At 45.1% G+C, this 25,147-nt stretch overlaps 1 protein-coding gene across 8 annotated transcripts in view; it reads left to right on the plus strand.

Annotated features, from left to right (window-relative positions):
- COBL (cordon-bleu WH2 repeat protein) overlaps window positions 1-25,147 on the plus strand; it is a 289,353-nt gene that overhangs the window by 158,176 nt on the left and 106,030 nt on the right. For all 8 annotated transcript variants that reach the window (XM_064366666.1, XM_064366668.1, XM_064366671.1 and 5 more), the window contains one exon: window positions 15,708-15,881. In XM_064366666.1, the coding sequence (XP_064222736.1) occupies window positions 15,708-15,881 (174 nt within the window). The remainder of the gene's footprint in view (window positions 1-15,707; window positions 15,882-25,147) is intronic.

Consider the following 25,147-nt stretch of genomic DNA (forward strand, 5'->3'; position numbering starts at 1 on the left):
ATTGTGTGTGTGTGTGTAGAGTATTTTGATTGAACTACAAAAATAGACATTTAGTGATATATTCTAAGTGGATTGTCTTTGAAATGTGTTTTCTTTTATCATAATGAATGTCTGTCCTATATTGTCTGGATGATTTTCTAGCTTTGTAGAAAAAACTATAAGCAAATTATAAATGCAGGTGTTTGTGAAGCTTATTTCTTTGAAAATACAGTGGTTTACAGAGAAACTGATTCCCAGTTGCATTTGAATTTCCTTATCTCTCTGTGTTTTTCTTGGTTGCATGGAGATTGGCAGAAGTGAAGGTTGGCATTTTCATTACTGGCGATGCAGGCTCCCTTCCATCAGAATCATCAGGATGGGACCTGAAGTAGATGCTCAGGTCATTTCTAAACAATTCACACAGTAGGCCTTAAGTAGTCCTGAGCAGATAACGTTCCTGTGTTTAGGTTCCATTAAGTTTAAGTTTACTGACTTGGATACCACTCTGTTTAACACACACTACCCCGTAGGTATAGAGCTTCTGAGTCTTCCTTCATTTATGGTCAGGGGAGAAACACAGAAATCTGTAGAAATGAAACCAAGGGTACATAGGAACTGTGCAGTCTTTCTGTTACCACGTAATACTCTTAATCGTCCTAAATATTGCGTATTTTATGACCCTGGCAAAGAGTGGCTTCTGACCCTGTCTTTGCAGGCATCTATTAATCATTGGTTTGGCTATGTCTAAAACCATCTCTGCCTGTTCTTCCAGAGGTTATCTTCTGACCTCAACATCCATTGCAGCTGAATTTTGTTAAAACATTGGAGTTAACTGGGAGCAAACAGGTGAAGTGACTTTAAGCTCTATGAAGAGCCATTTATTATTATTGTTGCTGTTATTTCTGATTGTTCAACTGGTGCAGTGCCTGGAAACAAGAGTAGGAACTTAGATGTGTTCACTGGATGCATGCCTGCCTTGGTCAGAAATGTAGCTGATAAGAATTGACCTCTGGCACAGTTTGTTAATACTTTATCTCCCACGTTAGAGACAGCTGTCAGTAGTGTAAGCAAAGCCTACACACAGAAAAAGAAAAAGAATTGATGAATGCCGAAGCAGTTGGCCTGATTGCCTAGAACTCTCAATTTTGATGCAGAGATTTTGATTGATATTTTCCCCAGTGTAAATGGAAGAGGGATATACTGAATTCTCTCCAGTGTTTTGCAAAAATTGCCCATGCCTATTCCTCTCCTCTACCTGCTGACTCCACGTCTATAGGTCAGGATTGGGATGTGTGCCAGTGACGCACATCCTAATGATACCCATGGCCCAGCCATGGACTCTCAGAGAGTGGGGGAGCTGCCCACATCCCACTGAGAGTTATTAGTACAGAGGCTGATGAAGGAGAAGCCTCATTTTAATCCTTTTGCTGGGACATAATGGTATCTATTGTTTTATTGAAGTACAGTCAGGCCCCAAATCAGGATTTGTTGCCTCCGTTGGAATCCCACCCACTCCCCTGGAACTGTGAGTGATGTCAGCTGTGTGCACCCTTCCTCTAAGCCTCTCAAAGCCCCTTTGTGCCGTGGCCCTCAATGCCCTGCCCATGTTCTCTGCTCCAGTTTGCACTCATAGCACATTGGTCTGTGCCTGTTCTTATGAGGTCCAGCAGCCAGCCTTAGGCCTGTAGCTTAAAACCACCCTCATGGTTCCTCCTCTGGCTTCCTTCTATGTGGGGAGAATATGCATGGAACTCTGACTCCCTTGACTGTGGCCAGCATATTAGTAAAGATGGGCTAAGCTGCTCTCCCAAGGAAGTCCCCAGAATTCAGAAGCTTGGATTCAGAGGCTCTTGGTGATTCTCAGGGCACTTGCGAGGTTGCAGCCGCCAAGGATGGAGGCACTCACCTTTCAGCAGCACGGGCCTCCATGACAACCACGGCCATCTGCTTCTCCATCAGTTGGAGGGGGATGCCACTGAAGGACACATCCATGAGGTCTCTACAGGCCAGTCTGGAAGTCACATGCACCTCCCATCCACTCCCATTTTATTGCTGAGAACTTAAGGACATGGCTCCATATCGCTGCAAAGGAGTCTGGGAAATAAAAGCGTTCAGCCGGCCACCGTGTGGCAGCACTGGTGTTGGAATCACTGAAAGGGAAGGTAGAGGTGCTGCCCAGCTGGCTGCCCTGACGTTACCCACCAAGCGGGGCCAGAGACCCTGCGGCCTCCTTACCGCGACAGCTTCCATGGTCTCTTGTCCCTGTTTCCTCGATGACAGGGAAGGGAAGCATGTAAAGAAGTCGTGTGAGTTCACTGGCTGTCAGCAATCATATTGCCCATCTATTTCATAAGAGAACCCTATCTTTGAGATTATAGGCCACAGAGTATACTGTTAACAGCAAACAGCAGTCACGATGAAATCAGCAATGTTATTTAAATAACACATACTTGCAGGCAGCTTCTCAGTAATGAAACATTAACATACAAGTGCATTGGGGATGATTACATTTAGGGTTGCTTTTTAGCATAGAGTAGGGACGACTTCTTGTTTTAACTTTATTCTGGTAATTTAAAATTGTTTGCTACCTTCTTAATTATTAGCTAAACATCTTTAATTATCAGCAATAATAATTAACTGGTAGCAATAAAGCAAAATTAACAGTATTATATTATTGAGAAACAAGAGTCATAGCATTTCAAAGCCTAAGACCAACTTTTGTATGATGCCAGTAATACGCTAATAAAAAGTATCTTTTCCTTATGCTGTAAGCTTCTCATCAGAGAGAGCACACATTTGATAAGATCTTTACAATCTCCCATGGCAGCTGGGACCCACAGAAGACAAAATTAGAATCCAGAGTAAATTCAAACTATGTATGAATTTAATCTGATGATATGCCATAGTAGGCTAGTGATAAGTAGCTCTTAGATGTATGTAAAAATGAATATCTTCATAATAAAGGATTATGGTTTGGTTCAGCTCATTGCTTGCCTGTTCAGAGGACTCTTGTGCTGGGGACCCTGGATGGCAGATCTGAGTTAGAGAATGCCTGGGCTGAACTGCCAGAGCATTCCCATTCAGGCATGAGAAATAGAAACGTCCCCAAGACCATCACCAGCCTCTACCCCGACAGCACCCTGAATCCACTGGGCAAATCATACAACAAGGGTGAGAAAAGATGCTGTTTTCAAGCCTTTTATACTGTCAGTTAGTTTGTATATGAAACCACTTTTAATGTTGGAGTTATTTTCTGCCTTTGCCAACTCTTCACAACAGAAAACATAGGTAGGAAGCAATGGAGAAAGCTTCCAGCAGTGGATTGAACTGAAGGAGAAGAATACCTGGGAAACCTTGAAATTATTAATTAATAGCTTATTGCCATTTTTTTCTCTTGCGTTAGGCTGGCAAATGTGCTAATAAAACGGGCTGGACAGAGATGGTTTCTGTAAAAATGCAATCAGCCCTGTAAACATAAATGTGGGTGTCAGCAGGCTGGGGGGTTCATAAGGCTTAGGGGGATGGGACAGAAGTGAACCATGGTACCAGCCAGCCTGGGTGACAGAGTGAGATGCCATCTCAAAAACAAAAAACAACACAAAACAAAAAGACATTCTGGGACAAATAATGAAATAATAAATTTAGAATTGGGTCAAATCTATGCAAGAGTAAGTCCACCAAACACTCTAGAAGCAATGAGAAAATCGGTTTATTTGCTTATTTTTGCAAGTGTACCAGCCAGTTTAAAAGCTGCTCAGAAAGTGGGAGATAAAATTATAGACAAAGTGGGGATGGCGTTTTGCTTGCAGTGTGAAGATAGGTTCAGGAACACAGGGCACTTGGAGAAAGTGTGACTGGGGAGGAAGCCAGCAGCTTGGACACACCTGACTTTGACCGCAGGTGGGGAAGGCTCCACAGATGCCAGTTCCTGCCCTTTCGGGAGAAGTGGCACACCCCTGTGGGACTGAGAAAATGGGTGCCTTCAGCCTGCCAGCACTCATCAGGAGGTGACTCTGTTCATGAGGAGTGACAGACACTCGCACTTCACATTGCCTCCCGGAAACGGAGACAAAGTCAAGCCAAGCACAGAACAGTGGAGCTGAGGGGCCGCCTGGGAAGATAAATGCCTTTCAGGCTTGGAGTTTATAGCAAACCTTGACACAGAGAAGGTCTCAGGAACTTGGAAAACCACACCACCCAGAAATAGGGATGTGTGATTCCTGTATTAAAATTGGAATTGTGGGCTTGAGTGTTTACAAAGATGTGAGATTTTTTTGTGGTGGGATGAAGTTACATATGTGTATGTCTGTTCACACACACACACAGAGTAGATGATAAGGGGCTTGGGCACGGCTGGAGCAGTGCTTCTCCATGGGGGTGTCTGAACTGCCAGCACCCCACCTCCCTTCCCACACCTTCACCTGGCTCCCAAGGGGTACTCAGGGGGGTGGATCTCAGATGAGGCCAGAAAGCCTAGAGCCATGGTGAGGAGGGATATGCGTTTCCAGTTGGCAGTTTTCCCAGGAAAGGGAGCTAAGGAAATTCAAGAGTGAGTCACAGAAAGTCAAGAAAATTTGGGAGTAAATCAAGGGCTTTTATGGCGGCAGGCAGGAGAGGGGCCAGGACAAGACCTTAGTGGCATGGAGAGCATCCTTGGGCCAAGGCCGCTGTGTCAGAGAGAAGGTGGAGGACAACAGGACCCAGTGGGCTGCTGAGGGATACCTGCACTTGGGGAGAGGGAGACGTTGAATAGCGCCTATAGTTTTGCTTAAAAGCCAGTAGATGGCTCACGCCTGTAATCCCAGCACTTTGGGAGGCTGAGGCGGTGGATCACAAGGTCAAGAGATCGAGACCATCCTGGTCAACATGGTGAAACCCCGTCTCTACTAAAAATACAAAAAATTAGCTGGGCATGGTGGTGTGTGCCTGTAATCCAAGCTACTCAGGAGGCTGAGGCAGGAGAATTGCCCGAACCCAGGAGGTGGAGGTTGCGGTGAGCCGAGATCGCACCATTGCACTCCAGCCTGGGTAACAAGAGCGAAACTCCGTCTCAAAAAAAAAAAAAAAAGCCAGTAGAGTTGTGCCTTAGAAACCAACCAAAGGAGAGTCTAACAGGAGCCGAGGTGGAGCGCGAGCTCTGAGAGAAAGACAAAGCGGGAAAATAAGGGGAAATGGGCCCCCTTCCCTTCCATAGCCCACCCCCCATCACTCCAGCTGCCTCCCACCTGCCCTGTGCACAAACGTGACCCATGCAAGGCTGAAGGAGCTTTTTGTGAGTCAGGATAAGGAAGGGCTTAGTGGATAGCCATGGGCAGGTTCTCAGAGCACTGGCTCCTAACTGTTCTCTAGGAAAGGGAGGCCACATCCAGGCACCTGCAAGCCCGGGGCTGACACAGCCTGGAGGTCGCAGCTGCCCCAGGGCTGCCGAGTCCTGACTGGACTCTCAGAGGCAAGCCCTTCCCCTCCCCTCTGCAGCGCCTTATGTTGTCCTTGTGCAGGGGCCCTGGCCTGGGGAACGCCTCCTGCCGGTTAATGAGCAGCCTCCTGCTGGGTCCCCATCACCAAGCCTGGAGCTGAGAGCATCACACCCCTCCTGGGGCTGCCAGGGAATCAGCAGCTGTATCTGCTCTCCAACTTCCTAATGGATCGCGGCCCTCCTATTAGGTAACTTTTGTAGCTCTTGGGTTTTCCTCCTGATTGCTCTGACCTGCTCACCTTGAGTTGGAAAGAAGCGAGGGAATACCCCGTATCCCTCGTGACTCCCTCTCTGCACCACCTGCCTTTAGATGAGAAAATGCACAGCTCTTCACCAGGCCTTCTTTCTAATTCTCCCTGCTTCCCAGAAATCTGAGCTATTGCCCTCCCTGCATTCTGGCACTAGCAGCTCCACAGCAGTCACCTTCCTCTGTCCCCTCTTTTTATTTCCAACAAGAGACAATATCTCAATGGGAGAATGGAGGGGGCATGGCAGAAGAGCTACAGAGTCTGAGTCATGCCAGAAAACAGGAACAGCCTGGGGCTAAATGACAAGATTACCAGGAGAACGTCAAGGAAACTGCTGAGTGCTTTGAAGGTGAACTTCATGGGTGACCTTGAGATGCGTATGCAGGGCAGCTCCTCCCTGCAGTCATGGGGATGTGCACTTGACTGGCTCTTGTGCTTTGCAGCAATTCTAAAAGGAGGTGGCGGGGAGTCCCCAGGAGGGGCTGATTTGTTATTTGCTAATTAATAGTAATGAACCCAAATTTGTGAGTGATTTACTTAAACAGACAAAAGCCATTCAGTTTCACCTGGGAAAACATGATTATTCCCTCTTTGATATACTTTTTGGAGAAGACAGAAGGATGGAGTTGCAGTTCTTGCACAGATGCTGCTCACAGAGGTTGGCACCTTGCACGTGAAATCCATGCATGTGAAGTTACGGGGCTTGGGGCCAGTAGAAATATTGATGGCTGATGATCTAAGGCTCTGTTCCTTAAGAGAGAAAACAAATGAGCCACCTCCAACCTGGGCAATGTGCTGTGATGGTCAGGAGCAGAGATCAGAGTGGTGGGGCCCAGCCTCAACTCCTAAACACGGATGCCTAATGGGAGATTAGCACTCGGAAAGATGCTCCACCTCATTAGCAATGGGGGAAGTGCAGCTCAAAACCATAGTAAAACACCGCTTCACACACACGAAAGACAGCTCTTCAAACAAACGGAAAACAAGTGTTGGCCAGGATGCAGAGAAACTGGAACCCTTGTTCATTGCTGGTGAGAATGTAAAATGGTACAGCCATTGTGGAAAGCATTTTGGCTGTTCCTCAGCAAGTTAAACATAGGAATAACATGATCCACAATTCTACTCCTAGGAATATACCCAAAGAATTAAAAACAGACTGGGCACGGTGGGTCACACCTGTAATCCCAGCATTTTGTGAGACCAAGGCATGTGGATCACCTGAGGTCAGGAGTTCAAGACCAGCCTGGCCAACATGGTGAAACCCTGTCTCTACTAAAAATACAAAAATTTGCTGGGCGTGGTGGCAGGTGCCTGTAATCCCAGCTTCTTAGGAGGCTGAGGCGGGAGAATCACTTGAACCTGGGAGGCAGAAGTTGCAGTGAACCAAGATAGGAGTGCAGGACCACTGTACTCCAGTCTTGGCGACAAAAGCAATACTCTGTCTCAGAAAAAAAAAGAATTAAAAACAAATAAAACTCATACAGAAATGCTTATAGCAACTCTGTTCACAATAGCCAAAACCAGAAACCACGTCAATACCCATGAATAGATGAGTGGATAAGAGCGTGGTACATACATCCAAAGGAGAAGTATTCAGCCTGAACAAGGAATGAAATACTGATACACACTGCAGTGTGAGAAAACCTTGAAAACAATATGCGAAGTGAAAGAAACCAAACACAAAAGATCATCTATTTATATTGATTTCATTTACAGAAAATATATGGAACAGGTAAATCCATTGAGTCAAAAAGCAAATTGGGGCTTGTCAGGGGCTGGGGTGAGGAAGGAGGATGGGGAGTGTCTGAGTGTCTGCTTAATGCGTACAAGGTCTCCTTTTGGGATGGTGAAAACATTCTGAAACTAGATAGTGTCTGGATGATAGTGTAAATGTACTTAACACCAGGAATTGTGTGCTTTAGGATGGCTAACGTGGTTAATTTTACATTGTTACACACATTTTACCATCGTAATTTAAAAAGGAAAACAAACAATGCCTGGTCCTGCTTCGGGGTTTCGGATATGCGCAGATTGGGGTGCAGCCTGGGTGCGCACATCTTAACGCTCATGTGCAGCTGAGTTTGAGAATCTCTGCCCCAGAGCCAGCCTGTCTGGCTCCACCACTTTCTAGTGTGTGACCTTGGGCAACCACTAACTGGCTGTGCCTGAGTTTCCTTAGCTGTGCAATGGGACCATGTAATTACCTCCCTCACAGAGCTAGTGCAAGGGTCAAGTGGGTTAATATGTGTAAAATACATGACTGCACACGAATCTATCACCATTTTCCAAGCCTGGAGTTTAGATTTCCTCCCTAACCGGCTTAGTTGTTCTCTTTGCACCTGGCAAGTGTTGGCCCAGATGCCACCCAGGTGGAGAGACCATGCTTCTGCCAGCCTGGGACAGTCCCAGCAATGCTCATGTCACTGCATTCTTTCCCATCAGACTTCCTTTAGATCACTTGAAAAACAGTTCTGTCTTGGATAATAAAGTATGTGGCCACCGTCTTAACCCACTTCTCCAGCATGCTGCGTATAGTAGTGATGAATTGGTACGCGCCTTAGCAGATTAGGGAGGGCAGCGTTATAAACAGTGCATGAGAGAATTAGTCTCCCCCCAGAAGACAGGCTCTTCAACCACACAGCTACTTTTTCTGCTTCTTAAATAATAAATCCTACTTTTCTTGAAAAGAAATTTGGCCAGGGAGGAAATCTAATCAGCTTGTTTCCTCCACCTCGTGACTCAGTTACCTGTAGTTACAGAGAAGCCTTCCTGATTGGATACACGTTTTAGAAACAGTCACATTTACTGCACAGGGATTGTTCCCTTTTCTGTTTTGTTTCTGTGTCCTGTAGCAGTGCCGTTTCGGTCGGGACTCAGACCTGTCCATGCACATTTACAGCTGAGTTTCCCATTTTCTTTCCTGGTCTAGTCCACAGTATTCATAAAATGCTCATGAGCCACTTAGAACGAAATACTTGGAGAAATCCATTTATCTGAAGGAGGGCTACACATAAAGTATCACTCTTGATGAGGTACAGAAAAGTAAACTTATAAGTCAGTGTCACCACATGAATTATGGGAAATTTTACATGTGTATTTGAAAGGGAAAAACCTTCCCTTTTTCATTAGGATTGTATTATTTATATAAATTAGAACCTCATTTTTCCCTGAAACTGGAATTTGCCTCAGCTGAAATCTTGTATCTGACCACAAGCAGTCACACGCACACACACAGAGATTGAGGCATGCCCCATGCACACCCTTTCCCCAATCGCCTTCTCTGATGCTACCAAGCCCCTACTCCTTGCCTTGTAACCTTCTCTTACGGTATCCTTCCCCTTTGATGCTCTTCCTCCTCCTCTTCTTCCTCCATCTGCCCTGGTGAGGTTTGCACCATCACTGTGTCTGCTTCCTCACCATGGCTCGGCTGGAGATGAGCTTCTGTGGTCTGCTGTGGCCAGTCTCACAGGATCCTGCCTGCCTGAGGACACACATCACATGTCATCCATCTTTGAAGCACCCAGGGGCTCATTTCCTTTTAATTTACAAGCTTTTCGGAAATTTCTGCCTTTCCAAAATTGTCATTGTTAAGCACTCTAATCAAATACCTCACAGATGGTCCTGCTTCTTAAAATGAAACACTGTCTAATAGCTTACCTTCAATCTCATCTTCAGGTTTTGTTAAGAGAAAATCAAGATACCAGACTGGGTGTGGTGGCTCACGCCTGTAATCCCAGCACTTGGGGAGGCCGAGCCCAGTGGATCACCTGAGGTCAGGAGTTCGAGACCAGCCTGGCCAACATGGCGAAACCCTGTCTCTAGTAAAAATACAAAAATTAGCCAGGCTTGGTGGCACACTCCTATAATCCAAGCTACGCAAGATGCTGAGGCAGGAGAATCGCTTGAACCAGGGACATGGTGGTTGTAGTGAGCAGAGACTATGCCATTGCACTCCAGCCTGGGCAACAGAGTGTGAGACTCTGCCTTAAAAAAAAAAAAATCAAATCAAAATTGAATACTCCTTGTTTGCTCATTTTACAAAAATGTCTTGCCAGCCGAGAAACCATCAGAGAGCTTATGTGACATAGTATTTTGTTGGCTGAAATATGCATCCAGACCAAATAGCTTCTGCCACTTTTCTTCTTCTAAAGACTTAAAATGCTATCCCCTAGGTGTTCCATGGGGGAACTTAGCCAAAAAAGAGTGGTCATTTCCCACCCACCTCAATCCATAGAAATGAGATTCATAAGCTCCATTTTCCTGCCTGTTCATGCTGATCAGTTCACATGAAGCCAGCATACATCATGCCTCTCGGTTTGCCACTTCCTCGGAATCAGGGCAGGATTTCCGGGATGCCAGAAGACAGCTCAGGATTTGGCTCAGGGATTCAGCTTAAGGAGTATCTTTCAGGAAGGCTGTGCCTAGGATAAGGAAATAGAGACAGAGAACACTCTCATGGAAGGAAAGTCAGCCTTACCCTTACCCAGGACTGTGCCAGCCACCACAGAGGAGAAGCAGCATTCTCCGTGTTCTCACATCACCAAGAACTTTGCCAGATCTGAGCTGCTCTGCCCACCAGACCCCCGGGAGTGAGGCAAAGGTGTTCGTCTGCCTCATCTGGTTTATGTCGTATCGTTCTCCCTTGGGTCCTGTTGACACCTGTATCTGAAGAAAAGCCAGTGTGGAAACAGGTTCTGAGCTCATTCTTCACTCCCACTTGATTCTCTAACAAAGCATTAAAAGAAAAAAAAGTTATAAAGCCTTTCAAAAGGGGGCAGCATTGCCTAAGGAGAGGAGGCTGCCGGCAACACCAGAAACGTATTTCTAGTTTCATCTTTCTGGTGTATTCCATCACTAGGGAACTGAGCCATCCTGAGGAGCTCCATCAGTCTCCCTGGGCCTCAGTTTTTCTCACCATCAAAATAGCAAACATCTTGCCATCCTAAGAGAATTTGATCCCATTTAGAAGAGCCTCGGCTGAGAGGATAGTTGATTGCCAGCTCAGAGTATACTTACTGTAACCAAAACATATCCCTTAACCTTTAAACAGAAATCTGAATTCCTCAATAGCCATGTCAAAAGATCTACTCAGACTTTTAGCATACTTGGTTAAATGAGTCAAGACAGAATTGTATTTTTAGGATGGACACCTTTGAGAAATGGAAACAAAACAACTATTCGTCTCTTTCACTCTCTTTTTAAAATCAATTTAAACAGAAAGATTTCAGGTACAGCCTCTCCTGTTTGTCCCTGGAAGTGTATTGTGCAGTACAGTAAGGGGCCGAAGTCCACCAAGCCCCTTCGTGTTGTATGGACAGATTGATCCTTCTCAGGCTGTGTGATGTTGGTGTGCTTGTGAGGCAGCTCAGCGAGGATCACTTTGAGAATTCTGGCAAAGGGAAATGAACCAGGGCAGTTTGTGCTGACTCGAAATAGGAATGTTTACCTTGAACATTCTCAGCTTCCTGTCTGGTACTGACCTCTGATCAATTACAAGTCAATGAGTGAGGGAGACAGCGTGTTCCCTGTAGTACCTGTGAGTCCTAAAAGTATTCTAGGGACACCCTGCACCCTCAGGGCCCTATCAGGTTCTGTGGGGCACTTGTGCTGTCGGGGCCATACCCCTGCTGCCTGGAGCTAGCTTTGCATAGCTCCTTGTCCCTGCCAGTGGTATAGTATTTTGTGGTCACAATAAAAGTCAAATAAAAGGAAAATAAGCCTTGCTGAGATGAGTACATTTCAAACAGAGGCAATCAAATATATACATATATATATACACACACACACACACACACACACACACACACATACATAAATATGTGTATATCTATATATGTGTGTGTGTGTGTGTGTGTGTGTGTGTAAATTTAAAATTAGGACCCATGTCAGAAGCACTTGTCGCAGATGATACTGGTTTTATTTTGAGCTGACACTCAGATCTAGAAATGGTTCATTTCCTCTGCTTCCTGTCCTCTCTCCTTAGATGTGTGTATTCTAGGGTCAAAGCACTGATGTTTTATACTGAATGTAATGATTTAATTGGCTATCAATGGTATGGTGACATGGACACAGAGTTTTGCATTGTCTCTGATGGGCAGCATCGAATTAGACTGTCCCTCCAGCTGACAGCAGCTGCCCGGGAGGAAGTTTAAATCCCACCAGCCAAAGTCCCACGAAGCCTGAGACAGAAGGTTCTATTTGCTTAGTTCCCTTTTTTCTGTTATTCATTGCTTTGTCTTAATGATTTATCTGATTGCACTTGCAACTCCTGAGAACATTTGATAAGATTACAACAGCCAAAATTTGTGGATTTTGGTGCCAACCTTTGGTGAGAGCTATGACTCACTTCCCTACAAGAAAAGAACTTGATATTAAAAACATGTATATATTGACAAGCTTGAACGGGAAACCAGACCTCTCTTGCAGGCAAGCAGTAGCCTGTCCCTCGTGAACTTTGCCACTTTGTAGCAGAAGACGACCAAGGAAACTGGGATAATAGGAGCTGTTTTGACTCCACACTGCATGCACTAAGCTCTTGGTTTCTCCGTTGACTTCATATTGATATGAGCCAGGAACCGAAGGACTCAATACTTCGCAATGTTTTCCTCCCACATTATTCTGTGGATTGTTTTCTAAATTCTGTGCACAAATTCCAAAAGTAGGGAAAGAAGGAAGACAGAAATGAAACCACAAGTATTCTCTGGACACCAAAACATGTTTGGCTTCCCATGGGAGGAAGGTTGAAAAGCACTGTTGAGTAGCAGAGCTGAGGAGAGGGTCTGGTGGCTCAGGACCATGGGACCCTGCAATCGGCCTCCTTGGGAGTGTGGGGGGAGGTGAGAAGAGATGTTTGTTGGTTGTGTAGAACAAATTAGGGGAGAAAAATCACCTGTTGTATTGAAATTCAGTTAAGTTACAGAGTCACAGATGAGGAACCCATCGTCTGATGATAATCAATATCAGAACTTATAAGAGGACTCAGGATGGGTGCGCTTTTGCCTTCTGGCTTTCTACCATTCAAGGTCATCTCACTGTGGCCCTCATGAGGTCACTGTCACCCAAAATACATATCAGAGAAGAAGGAAACCACGTATATTGGACACTTGTAATGTGTTTTACCTAAATTACCTCATTTAATGCTTGTAACAACTTTAAAGGAAATGGAATTTTTCCCATTTTATAGATGGGAGCATACCTACTATATGGGGTCTATTCTCATTCCTTACCTTAAAAAGTAGATAATCCAAAATGTCCAGGATGCTTATGAGAGCCAAAAAAGATTATGAATTAAAACCTGGAATTGATATTAAATTGGAGGGAGCTATGAAGTTCTTTTACGGGAATATTCTGCACAGACCTTCCTGACGTGCTCAGGGCATTTACAGGACAGAGGTGGATTCACAGCAGTGTTCAGTGATCAGTCAGGCAGGAATAGTTGTGGTGAGGACTGAGGACAAGAGCAGCTGGGAGTTCCATGTCTAGACAGGGTGGAGTGAAGACAAGCAATTAGATATGTGGTTGTGAATTGCACTGCCATGGACATCATGTTTCTGGGATGCCAGATGGGGCATGTATGCTTTAGAGATAGCGAGTGGCACGGGTAGAGGCGTGTGGTTCTTCGTAGACTGCCACAGCTTTAAGCAGCCTCCATAACGTGTGTTCACATGTGTGAGTGCACGTGTGTGAGTGTGCATGTGTGTGTGCACATATGCCTGAGCACGTGTATCTGCAATCACTGTCAGCAGACATTATGGATGAGGAAACAGAGCAGTGTGGAAGGTCCATGCTCTGGCCATGTGCTAACTGACTACTGATGAAGAAAGATGGGGTTTGCATTCCCCCTGAATCTGCGGGTATTTGAGCAAACCAGCCATCTAGCAAAATACCTTTCCAGCTCCAGAAGTGCAAATAGCAAAACCCCTCCTCTGGTTTTGCTTCCTGTGCTTCATTTAGTCTTCTAGATCCTGCAGGGTTAAGTAAATCTGAGTTGCGTCTCCCTGAATCCTCACTGTTGCCATGGAGGGGAATGTAAGGCAGAGTTTATTTTGCATGGCTTATTTGCTTAGTAATGACTATGATGGCTGCAGAACTCAAGGACTCAAGGGAGCAATTTACATTTTTCTATGGGAACCTAAGTAAGCATTGACGAGTTTTCTGGGTGTGATTTCTTTCCTGTTACACCACCCTCACCTGTTTCCTATGGAAACTCTGTACTTGACGCCCAGAGCATCGGGCATCTTTGATGTTCAGTGTCTGCAGGGAAGCACGAATGGCATAAAAAGCAACCTTCATGGAGTGTTTTGTCATTTGGCTTTAATATTTAAGCACAAGAAAAATCTGTGACTCAAATTTTTTTCAGGAAAACAAACGATAGTATAACTGGCATAGCAACAGAATTTGTGTATGAGCACAAATACTGGGCTGTTGTTTAATATGATGGATTTCCTTTATGTCTTCATTTTAAATATGGAGAACTAGTTGTTCAAACGCAATCTTACCCACAAGCTTATTATGTAAAACATGAAAGCAGAGTGGCCCAGAGGCTCATCGATTTGATTATTCTCAGGAAGGTTGACTGAAGGACCCTCCACCTACCAGGAACTGTTTGGAGCTGGGAGTACATACAGTTTTCAGTAAAAATGAGTGATAACTGCTATCTTCATGGAGTTCACATCTTAATGGGGCAGAAAGATATAAGTAAGCAAGTCTAATAATCTTAATAGCTAGCACAAATTGCGTACTTACTTTGTGCCAAGTACTCCTTTTTTTAAAGAAGTGGGATCTCACTCCATCTTCCAATGACACCATCATGGCTCACTACAGCCTCAAACTTGGGCTTAAGAGATCCTCCCACCTTAGCCTACCAAGTAGCTGAGACTACAGGTGTGCGTTGCCACACCCAGCCAATGTGTCAAGAACTCTTTAAAGCTCTTTTACATTTGATTCACATGATAGCTTTATAATACAGGAACTATTATTTACCCCAGTTTTACAGGAGATAAACTGGGGTAGGGAAAAATTAAAACTTTGCCCAGGTTTGTATCTCACTCTTGACACCAAAAAAAATCTTGTCAAACGTCAAAAGAAGGAATCAAACCCAGGCAGTGTCTCTAAGGTCTGTGGGCATAACCCCTCTACTGCATTGTCTCTGTGTTGACTGTGTCCATGGTAACAGGTGCTGTGGGAGAGCTGTCAGGGCTCGGAGAGAAGGGGCACCAGGACACAGCATAGTACCATCTTGTTTTCAGTTTGACGTTAGAGGGCTGGTTCCCCAAATGCTGTTTCTGCACTAGCACTTATATGATTCTATTAAGCAGACCTTAGAAAAAAGATTCGAGAAATTTGTGTGTCCTTTAACCTCCTCCCCTAGGTATAGACATTGCCCCTTGGGAGCAATTAATTAGTGTGTTGGTTTGCATTTCTTTCAGCTTATTAGGCATCTGTCATGACGTACTGCACTGATGCTCCTAGACAGTCTTCACAGCATATTGCTTATACTACAGTGTCAGATTTTCATAACTTCTGAAAATCAGAAGAAACGAAGCCCCCTCCTGGCAATAGGTGGAGTACTCCCCAAGATCACAAAGACTGTTGGTGTCTTCCCCATAAAGATGTACTTCTCGATCCGTTCCTTCCTCTTTTCGGGGTCTGTGAGGTCATTCTAACAACAGGTTAAAGTTTTAAGGCAGCTGATTCGCACCTGCAGGTTGGTCAAGAAGATTAAATGATTCTAGCTGCTAAGTGTTCTTCTTAGTGGGGTCTGCCATCGCCTTCATGATTAAGAAAGTGAGCCTCACGGCACGAGTCTGTCCTGTAGCGTCTTCTCCAGCTTTCCCTGGAAAGCTACAGGCAGGGCTCACTCAGGCCATTCAAGCTGACCGTGGAAACAGATGCCGTTCAAGCTCAGGTGGACGGATTGGCACTTTATCTTCACGTGTGAATGTTCACATGGGGAGAAGTCATCTCACGCTGATTTGGTTTTCTGTTTGTCTGTTCCTCAACAGGGCTGTTTAACGACACCAAACTCCCCATCCATGCACTCACGTTCCATTACGTTGGGTCCATCCCTCTCGCTGGGCAGCATCTCAGGGGTGTCTGTGAAGTCGGAGATGAAGAAGCGCCGAGCCCCTCCGCCTCCAGGTTCAGGGCCACCTGTGCAAGACAAGGCATCAGAAAAGGTAGGGCTGTTCTCACAACCACAGCGTCTTTTAAATGATACAGTGATTCTTCCAAAGCTCCCTGGGAACACAGTAGTCCTTCCTGTTTGTGGCTGTAGCAGCTAGAGTGTTGAGGGCAAATATTTAAGTTTTATATAGAAGGCAAGTGCCAGGAGGGACTCATGTTTTTAACTCTGAGAAGCCGAGTTCCCCAAGGCAGTCAAGATGTGCCCAGCAGCTCAGTCCTGCTCCCTGCCACCCTAAGAGGTCAGATCCACCCTGTGGGTGTAAAGATAAGGATGTGGTCTTCCTCCCTAGGCTGAGATGTTTCTGACTGACTGCATCACAGCTTCCTGTGGTGGCAGCATGCCACAAATGCCAGCGTTTACAGAAAGCACATTCAGAGTCCGTTCATTCTGTGGCAGGACTTTACTTCCTAACTCTTACCACTTGTGTCGTGTGGCCTAGCCCAGTTGCATAGTTTGAGAGTGTCACACCCTTGCTAGTCTGCAGATTCAAGCTCCGTTTTGCTCATTTGCTCTCAAAATATCCTAGAAACTAAGTCTGTGCCTCCTGAATGTGAGGCTTGACCCGTGGATCTTGATTAAAAGTTATAGCAGCAGATACCACTGACAGGGTCCTGATATGCCTTGTAATTTCCTTATCAGCCTGCCTGTCGATCTGTCCAGGTATGTCCGTCTGTCCGTCTGTTTTTGCAAGTTGGTTCTCTGGTCATCCATCTCTGCTCCTTCATGGGTGTTCTTTATCTCTGGTCCCATCCTGCTCCCATCCTTTGTTCTTCATATCCCTAAAAATCTATCTAAAAAGCCTGCAGTGCAACACATTTTCAAATAAAATATTTTGCTTTTTGTGTCTCTTAAATATTTTCTAGGCTGGGCGCAGTGACTCATGCCTATAATCCCAGCATTTTGGGAGGCTAAGGCAAGAGGAGGTCAGGAGTTCGAGACCAACCATGGCCAACATGGTGAATCCTTATCTCTACTAAAAATACATCTCTACTAAAAATACCCCATCTCTTTTGTAAAAATATAAAATTAGACGGGCATGGTGGTGCATGCCTGTAGTCCCAGCTACTTGGGAGGCTGAGGCAGGAGAATCACTTGAACCCAGGAGGCAGAGGTTGCAGTGAGCCGAGATCGCACCACTCCAGCCTGGGCGACAAGCGCAAAACTCTGTCTCAAAAATATATACATATTTTTTCTAATGTAACTGACTTATTTTGAGTTTTTCCTGATATGTTAGCTGTGTTTTCATAAAGAGAAATTTAGGCAAAAATGGTACCTTTTTGTTGTATGCATCCAGAAGATGATGCAAATGGAAAACACGAAGCTGTTTCTTCTGATTGTCTGCAGTGTGTCTCGTTAATTTGCTTGGATGTAGATTCTGAACTTTATTATAACATGCGGATCATATTGATAGCATTGGCCTTTTCCCTGCTAATGCCCCGGGAATGTCTTTTTGCTTTGGCTTAGGATAGGTGTTTCTTTAGCAGTAATAAAAAGTATGAATTCCAGGATCAATATTATGTCAGCTTTTTGCTTTTAATAGGAATTGCATTTTCTTAATGCGATAGAATGTAGATGCTGAACTGTACCAGCATTTTAAAATTTTCTTCTACCCAGAGAAGATGTTGTATTTTTCTGCCTTTAATGTGCTTACCCACCGTGGATAAAGCCTGCTCGAGTGGGAAAATGTACAGTAAGGAGAGAATTGGGAATTCTGAATGAAAAATAAGTAGTACTTTATACCCTGAAGAATGAACAGAGTTTCCTCTGAGGCAGTAAAAGCTTTTTGCTGAAATCTGTTTTATTTGGCACAGAATGAGTGGAGAAATTGGCTTATGGAAACCATCTTCCTTTTTAAGCATATGAGTGGCATATGGATTAGATTTAAGCATTTGCTATGAACATGCTTTTTTAAAATGAAAGGTATTTTGTTATTTACTAATTTCTGGGAAAAGAACCCAAAAATGTATTGTCGTCGTTGTTGGGGAAGAACGTCAATTCCTTCATCATGGACTTCCTTCCATATAAAGATAAGATGTTTGTTTGGGAAACCTTATTTATATGCAACTGTTACTAACGCCAGTGTCCTGAACAAGGAGGAAAGGTTCATTTTCAGGGACGTGACTAGTTTGTAAGAAAATGAGAATGGCTACAGTTTTCTATTTTAATAGATTATTTTTTTATCAACTAGTTTAAAAAATTCAGTATTTGCTTCTTCAAGTTCTAAAGGTGGAATAATTTTACCCATCCTCCAGTTCATCTGAAAATTTTCTAAAAATTGTAATCATTATGTTAGTATTTCTCACCTGATTATGCATTCATGATTTGATCATGTGGGTTTATTATTTCTAAAGGTATTTTTTGAAGAGGTTTTCCCAGAGGTGTTAGAGCCTGAAGGTGGCTGAATGCTCTCCTCAGACCCCATGGCTCTTCCCACAGTACTGTGAATGCAGCTTTTATGATGTGGAACCTTCAGACCAGAATGATTAATTGTACACGTTAAGGCACCTTATGCTCTCAGGATTTCTCAGACTTGAGCGGGCATTGGATCACCCGAAGGGCTTGTTAAAACACACGTTCCTGGGCCCCACCTGAGTGCTGATTCAGTAGGTCTGGATGGGGCTTGAGCATATGCCTCTCAAGTGCTGCTGCTCTGCTCTTTGAGAACCATCCTCCATAGAACATCACCTTCCTCAGCTACTGGCTCCAAATTTTGACTACTCAAAGGTAACAGATTTGCTATGAGATCCTTCAGCAGGAAAGTTCCTGAAAATGAATCCATCTATGCTGTGGAATAATCATTTTATGTAGTAAAGTGAAAACACATCAGTAGCCCTCACTCCTTCTCACTGAGACCCAGGGAACCCTCATCTGGGAGGACAGAGAAATTCTCTGTTCTGCACAGGATTTTCTTCCTGCTTCATCTCCTGGTACCTACGCGGTCCTCTCACCATCGTGCCCTGTAGAGGGTGAACCCTCCCTTTGTCCCGGGCCCTAGGCAGCTGCTAGAATTCTTACTCGCTGCTCTTGTATTTGGGTCCGAGCCCCCTTCCTATACGGAGCGATATGGTTTGGATGTTTGTCCCCTCCAAATCTCATGTTGAAATGTGATCTCAGTTGGAGGTGGGGCCTGGTGGGAGGTGTTTGGTTCATGAGGACAGCTCCCTTTTGAATGGCTTGGTGCCATCCCCATGGTGATGAGTGTTATCTCTCTGGTAGCTTACCCGAGATCTAATTGTTTAAAAGTGTGTGGCATCTCCGCCGACCTTGCTCCCTCTCTCACCACGTGACATGACATGCCTGATCTGCCTTCACCTTCCACCATGAGTAAAAGCTTCCTGAGGCCTTGCCGGAAACTGAGCAGATGCTGGTGCCATGCTTCCTGTACGGTCTGTGGAATCATGAGCCAATTAAACCTTTTTTCTTTGTAAATTACCCAGTCTCAGGTATTTCTCTAGAGCAACACAGACTGACTGGCACACCGAGTCTTTAGCAACCCATCCCAAAAGAGACTTTGTTTTCCTCTTATTTCTCATGGTTTCCCCACTTGTTCTGCTCTTGGGCCAGGATTAAGATTGTGAGTAGGGGCTGTTGACACAGATGTCTGTGTGGGCATTCCTCTGCTCATCTCTGGTCCTCAGTTTCCTCTGTAAAATTGCATCAGTAAGAACAGCACTGGCCAGTGCATGCTGTGATGGTCAGACATGGATCTGATGGCACTTGCCTGGGTTCAGATCCCAGCTTGGCCAGCACTAGAAATGGGAGCTTGGACGAGATCACCCTTCTCTGTGCCTTGTGTCCTTAGATGTGTGCTCTGCATAAAGGTGAGAGGTGAGAGCTGGCCACAGTGCAGTGGGGGACAGGAGTAGCCAGCATGCCTGAAGCAAGGAGGGCTGGACAGTGGGGGTGAAGAGTCCATGGCCCCAGCCAGGTTCTGCATTAACCCAGTGGCAGATGATATTTAAAAATCGAATTTTCTATTGCTGCAAATACCAAATGTACAATTAGAAAATTGCTAAGTCCCTGCAACAGGCTCATTGTATTAAACAATACCAGCATCCTCTCTTTTCTTGGTGGTGTTTTCCCTTCTCAGCCACAAACCACAAACACCCTACTCACTATTCCATACTTCTGAGGATTCTAGAGATGAGACTTGCTCATCCCTTTAAGTCCAGATAGCTTCTGTTTATGAAGAGGAACAATCCCTGGGCAAGGTGGCTTACGCCTATAATTCCAGCACTTTGGGAGGTCAAGGCGGGCAGATCACAAGGTCAGGAGTTGGAGACCAGCCTGGCCAACATGGTGAAACCCTGTCTCTACTAAGAATACAAAAATTAGCTGGGTATAGGGGTGGGCACCTATAATCCCAGCTACTCGGGAGGCTGAGGCAGGAGAATCACTTGAAACTGGAAGGCGGAGGTTGCAGTGAGCCGAGATTGTGCCACTGTACTCCAGCCTGGGCAACAGAGCAAAACTCCATCTCAAAAAAAGAAAGAAGAAAAAGAAGAATCAACTACTGTCAAGACACCCTTTTGTAGGGGACTCACTTTACCTATTAAAGAGTGACACAATATTCTTGCTGGCATCTTTCTTTGTACAATACTTGGCAGGTTTTAAAAACTTTTTTGGTATTTCATTTAAGTGATTAAAAATAAGTAACACGGAAGTTTACTAATCTGTGTTATCTAATTTTGGTTTTCATTATCCATAAATATATATTTCATAGTTATTCAGTCAATATACAGTTATTATACATCTGCTTTTGTGCAGATACCAACTATAAATCCATTTTTATTGTAATTGACAAGGAATTCAAAAAAATTTTAAAGTTATTCAAGCTTTCTTTTTTCTATATTATTTGAATTATTGTATTTATTATGTTCAATGCTGTAAAGTTCCAAGTCCGTTTCTCCATGATCTCAAGTTTATTACATTGGGACTGAAATCGCTAGTGATGTTGGCCGTTAAAATAAGTGACGATGGAGGCAGTGTTATGATCAGTTATTAGTATAACCTAGAATAGACTTTTCTGTAAAAAATATGCTTATGAATTCAATGAATATTTGTTGAATATCTGCTATGCACAAGGCCTTGCACTTGAAAGCATGAATTGATATTTATTACTCTAATATCTCAGCACAGTGTATGCATAAAAAGATAGTATTTCATACTGTGTGAAGACTGCGGATGATCTGCGTATGTTAGAAAGTTAATGGAAAGCATTATTACTTGAAGTTCCATTTCCTGGATCTGGTAACTAGAATGTTACAGGAAGTCATAAAACTATGCTGTCCAGATTCCCAAAGACACATTTCATCAAGAACCGAAGTGTCCATTTGATCAGCATCAGTCATTCCGCTGTGTGCTTGATCCTGTTCCACAGAGAGGACACCCAGGGGGAGGCAGGCCCTGGCAGCCGCTGTACTGGGAAGTCCCAGATAGCTGGGCTGCAGACCCTTGGCCAGCGGATGCCAGACCCAAGTCCTCTCTCCATTTAGGCCTGATATTTTTTGCTTGTTAAAATAAACATGCATATTTCCCATCTCTCTCAGCGAGGGTGTTGAGGTTATTGCTATCCTCATCTTTGCAGACTTCTTCCTGCTGTCCTCCTGGAGTGAATTCAGCCTTCTGTTTCTTATCACATGCCTTGTGGTGGCAGTGAATTGGTTACTGATAAAGTGGATGATGCCCAGAGACATTCAAAAATTACTTGACTTTTTTTTTGAGACAGTCTCACTCCGTCACCAGGTACCAGTCTGGAGTGCAGTGGCACGATCTCAGCTCACCGCAACCTCCGCCTCCCGGGTTCAAGCAATTCTCCTGCCTCAGCATCCTAAGTAGCTGGGGTCACAGGCTCATGCCACCCCACCCAGCTAATTTTTGCATTTTTAGTAGAAACGGGGTTTCACCACGTTGGCCAGGATAGTCTCGATCTCTTGACCTCGTGATCTGCCGGCCTCGGCCTCCCAAAGTGCTGGGATTACAGGTGTGAGCCACTGCACCCGGCCGAAAAATTACTTTTCTTACTAATTAGAGGGCTCTGATCTTTGCTAGGTGCATCTCATGGCCACTTCTCAGCTAGTTGGCTTCCTGGAGTGCTTTGTTCGGAAGGAAGGACTCTGAGGTTAGCTGAGGCTCAGCAGAGGAGAGAGTCCTTCAGTTTACCATGAGCTAAGTAGGGAGAAGACCACCTGGGCCAACCCAGAGTATGAGGTGATGAGGACAGAATCATCAGGCCCACCTTGATGGTCTCTCTGTTCGCACACACCAACCGCATCGACCTGTCATGGAATCCTGCCTGTTTTCCTTTGAAGTGTATCCAAAATCCAGCCACTTCCCTCTGCTCCCACCAGCACTCCTGTGCTCAAGCACTCCCATGTCCCACTGAGATGTTTCCTGCACTGGCTTCCTAACTAGACCCTGCTTCCGCTCATGCCCCCATCACCTGCAGAATCTTCTCTACACCATTGCCAGAGCGACAGGTATCTAAACAGAAGCAGGATCATGCCATGCATTAAAGTCTCCGCAGCCTCACGTCGCAGGTGAATGTGCCAGCTGCGCCTCTCCTGCTTCTCCCCACACCTGGCAGAGCCTTTCACCTGCCTCTCCGCAGCATCCCATTCACCTCCTCACTGCGCCAGGCCTTGCTTGGCAGTCACCGCATCCACAAAGTCTCACTGGCCACCTCCACCCTCTGTCACTCTTTGCCCCCTTCCCTGGTTTCAGGCTCTTCCAGCACCTGCCCAGACTAGGCTCAGGAAGCCAGGAATTCTGTGTTCCCTGACACATCTCCAGCATCTAACACTGTGCTCGTTAGACCAGTCAGTATTTATAGGAACTTACTTTATGTGTACATGATTTATGCACCTAACACATGTGTATGGATCACCTCTGCTGTGCTCTAAATATTTGTGTCCTGCAAAACTCAGATGTCAAAATCCTAACTCCAAACTTGATAATGTCTGGGGAGTGATGAGGTCATGAGGGTGGAACTTCATGATGGAATTAGTGTCCTTCTAAAAGAGAACCCAGAGAGCCCCCCACCAACCCCTTCCACTACGTGAGTGCACGGCAAGAAGGTGCCCTCTGAACCAGGAAGTCAGCCCTCCAGACACCAAATCTGCCCGCACCATGGCCTTGGACTTCAGCCTCCAGAACTGTGAGAAATCAATGTCTGTTGTTTATAAGCCTCCCCAGTCTATGGTATTTTGTTATGTCAGCTTGAAGAGACTAACACAGTTTTCTCAGTGGAAAAAACCTGATTTCAATATATGCACAAATAGCGAAGGAATCGCTTTGCTCAAGGAGCCGGCTTAGTGTTTAAGGAATAAATGGTGGCAACTTTGGCCGGGACTTGGAATATTTACTTTTCACTAAGAGAAAGAGTTGTAAATGGGCCATGAAAAGAACAGGTGCCAGAGCTAGAGAACGATCTTATCGCCCTCAGTGTGAGGTGGGGCGGGGACAGTCTGGGCACAGGTAGGAGGAAAGGGCACAGGCAGGCCCATTTGCAGTTTGCATGCCACCTTGCAGACCAGAGCTGCTGCTGCTGCTGCTGGGACAGCCTGGGGAGGCACCCACCCGCCCACTACAATGCCAAGTGAACCGCTTGTTCATCTTCCCTTAGGAAGGCCAGAGCACACGGGGGCACCCGGCACAGCACTGTCTTCTGGAACCTCCATGAGGGGCTTGAGGGGCACAGGGTCCTGCTAGCAGAGGGGAGGCATCAGGAGCAGCCGTGTGGGATGGAGGCTGGACACTGCCACTTATCACACAGTGAGCGGGCGAGCTTCTGCTGTCTGTAGGATGGGTGCAACAGCCACCCATAATGTGAAGATAAGATAGGAGGATAACACCAAAAGCATTGGCAACAAAAGCCAAAATAGACAAATGGGACCTAATCAAACTCCACAGCTTCTGCACAGCAAAAGAAACAGTCATTAGAGTGAATCGGCAACCAACAGAATGGGAAAAAATTTTTGCAGCTTACCCATCTGACAAAGGGCTGATATCCAGAATTTACAACGAACTAAAACAGATTTACAAGAAAAAAACAAGCCCATTCAAAAGTGGGCGAGGGATATGAACAGATACTTTACAAAAGAAGACATACATGAGGCCAACAAACATATGAAAAAATGCTCATCATCACTGGTCATTAGAGAAATGCAAATCAAAACTACATCGAGATACCATCTCACGCCAGTTAGAATGGCAATCATTAAAAAATCTGGAGACAACAGATGCTGGAGAGGATGTGGAGAAATAGGAACACTTTTACACTGTTGGTGGGAGTGTAAATTAGTTCAACCATTGTGGAAGACAGTGTGGCGATTCCTCAAGGACCTAGAAATAGAAATTCCATTTGACCCAGCAATCCCACTACTGGGTATATATCCAAAGGATTATAAATCGTGCTACTTTAAGGACACATGTACACGAATGTTCATTGCAGCACAGTTGACAATAGCAAAGACCTGGAACCAACCCAAATGCCCATCGATGATAGACTGGACAGGGAAAATGTGGCACATAGACACCATGGAATACTATGCAGCCATAAAAAACAATGAGTTCGCGTCCTTTGTAGGGACATGGATGAACCTGGAAACCATCATTCTCAGCAAACTGACACAAGAACACAAAATCAAACACCGCATGTTCTCACTCATAGGCGGGTGTTGAACAATGAGAACACATGGACACAGGGAGGGGAGCACTATACACTGGGGTCCGTTGGGGGTAAATAGGGGAGGGACAGCGGGGGGTAGGGAGTTGAGAAGAGATATCATGGGGAGAAATGGCACATATAGGTGAAGGGGAAGAAGGCAGCAAATCACACTGCCATGTGTGTACCTATGCAACAATCTTGCATTTTCTTCACATGTACCCCAAAACCTAAAACAATTAAAAAAAAAAAAAAGATGGGAGGATACTCCAGCACCTGCTCCCTACCACTCCCTCTCATTTCTCTCTCCTCCCCACTCTGTGTTTGGTGCTTTTTTGCATCCGAGGTTTTTTTTCTCTTCGCTATCTGGCTGTCTTTTTAAATTCCCTTCACTCAGTTTGGTCTTCCAATGTCTCTTAACCATGACTCTTTAAAGACACACACACACACACACACGTGTCCCACTTACTTCGCTGTGGATAAAATGCCTCCCCATGACTTGTTAGATCTAAACCCTCACAGCCATCCTGGCGACCTTGCTAATTATGATGTCCCTTGGTCATCTCAGTTGTGGAAACTGAGTCTCAGACCAG

Source organism: Aotus nancymaae, unplaced genomic scaffold (genome assembly GCF_030222135.1).
Source record: "Aotus nancymaae isolate 86718 unplaced genomic scaffold, 86718_ANA_hifiasm-v0.15.2.pri h1tg000065l, whole genome shotgun sequence".
Classification (NCBI taxonomy): Eukaryota; Metazoa; Chordata; class Mammalia; order Primates; family Aotidae; genus Aotus; species Aotus nancymaae.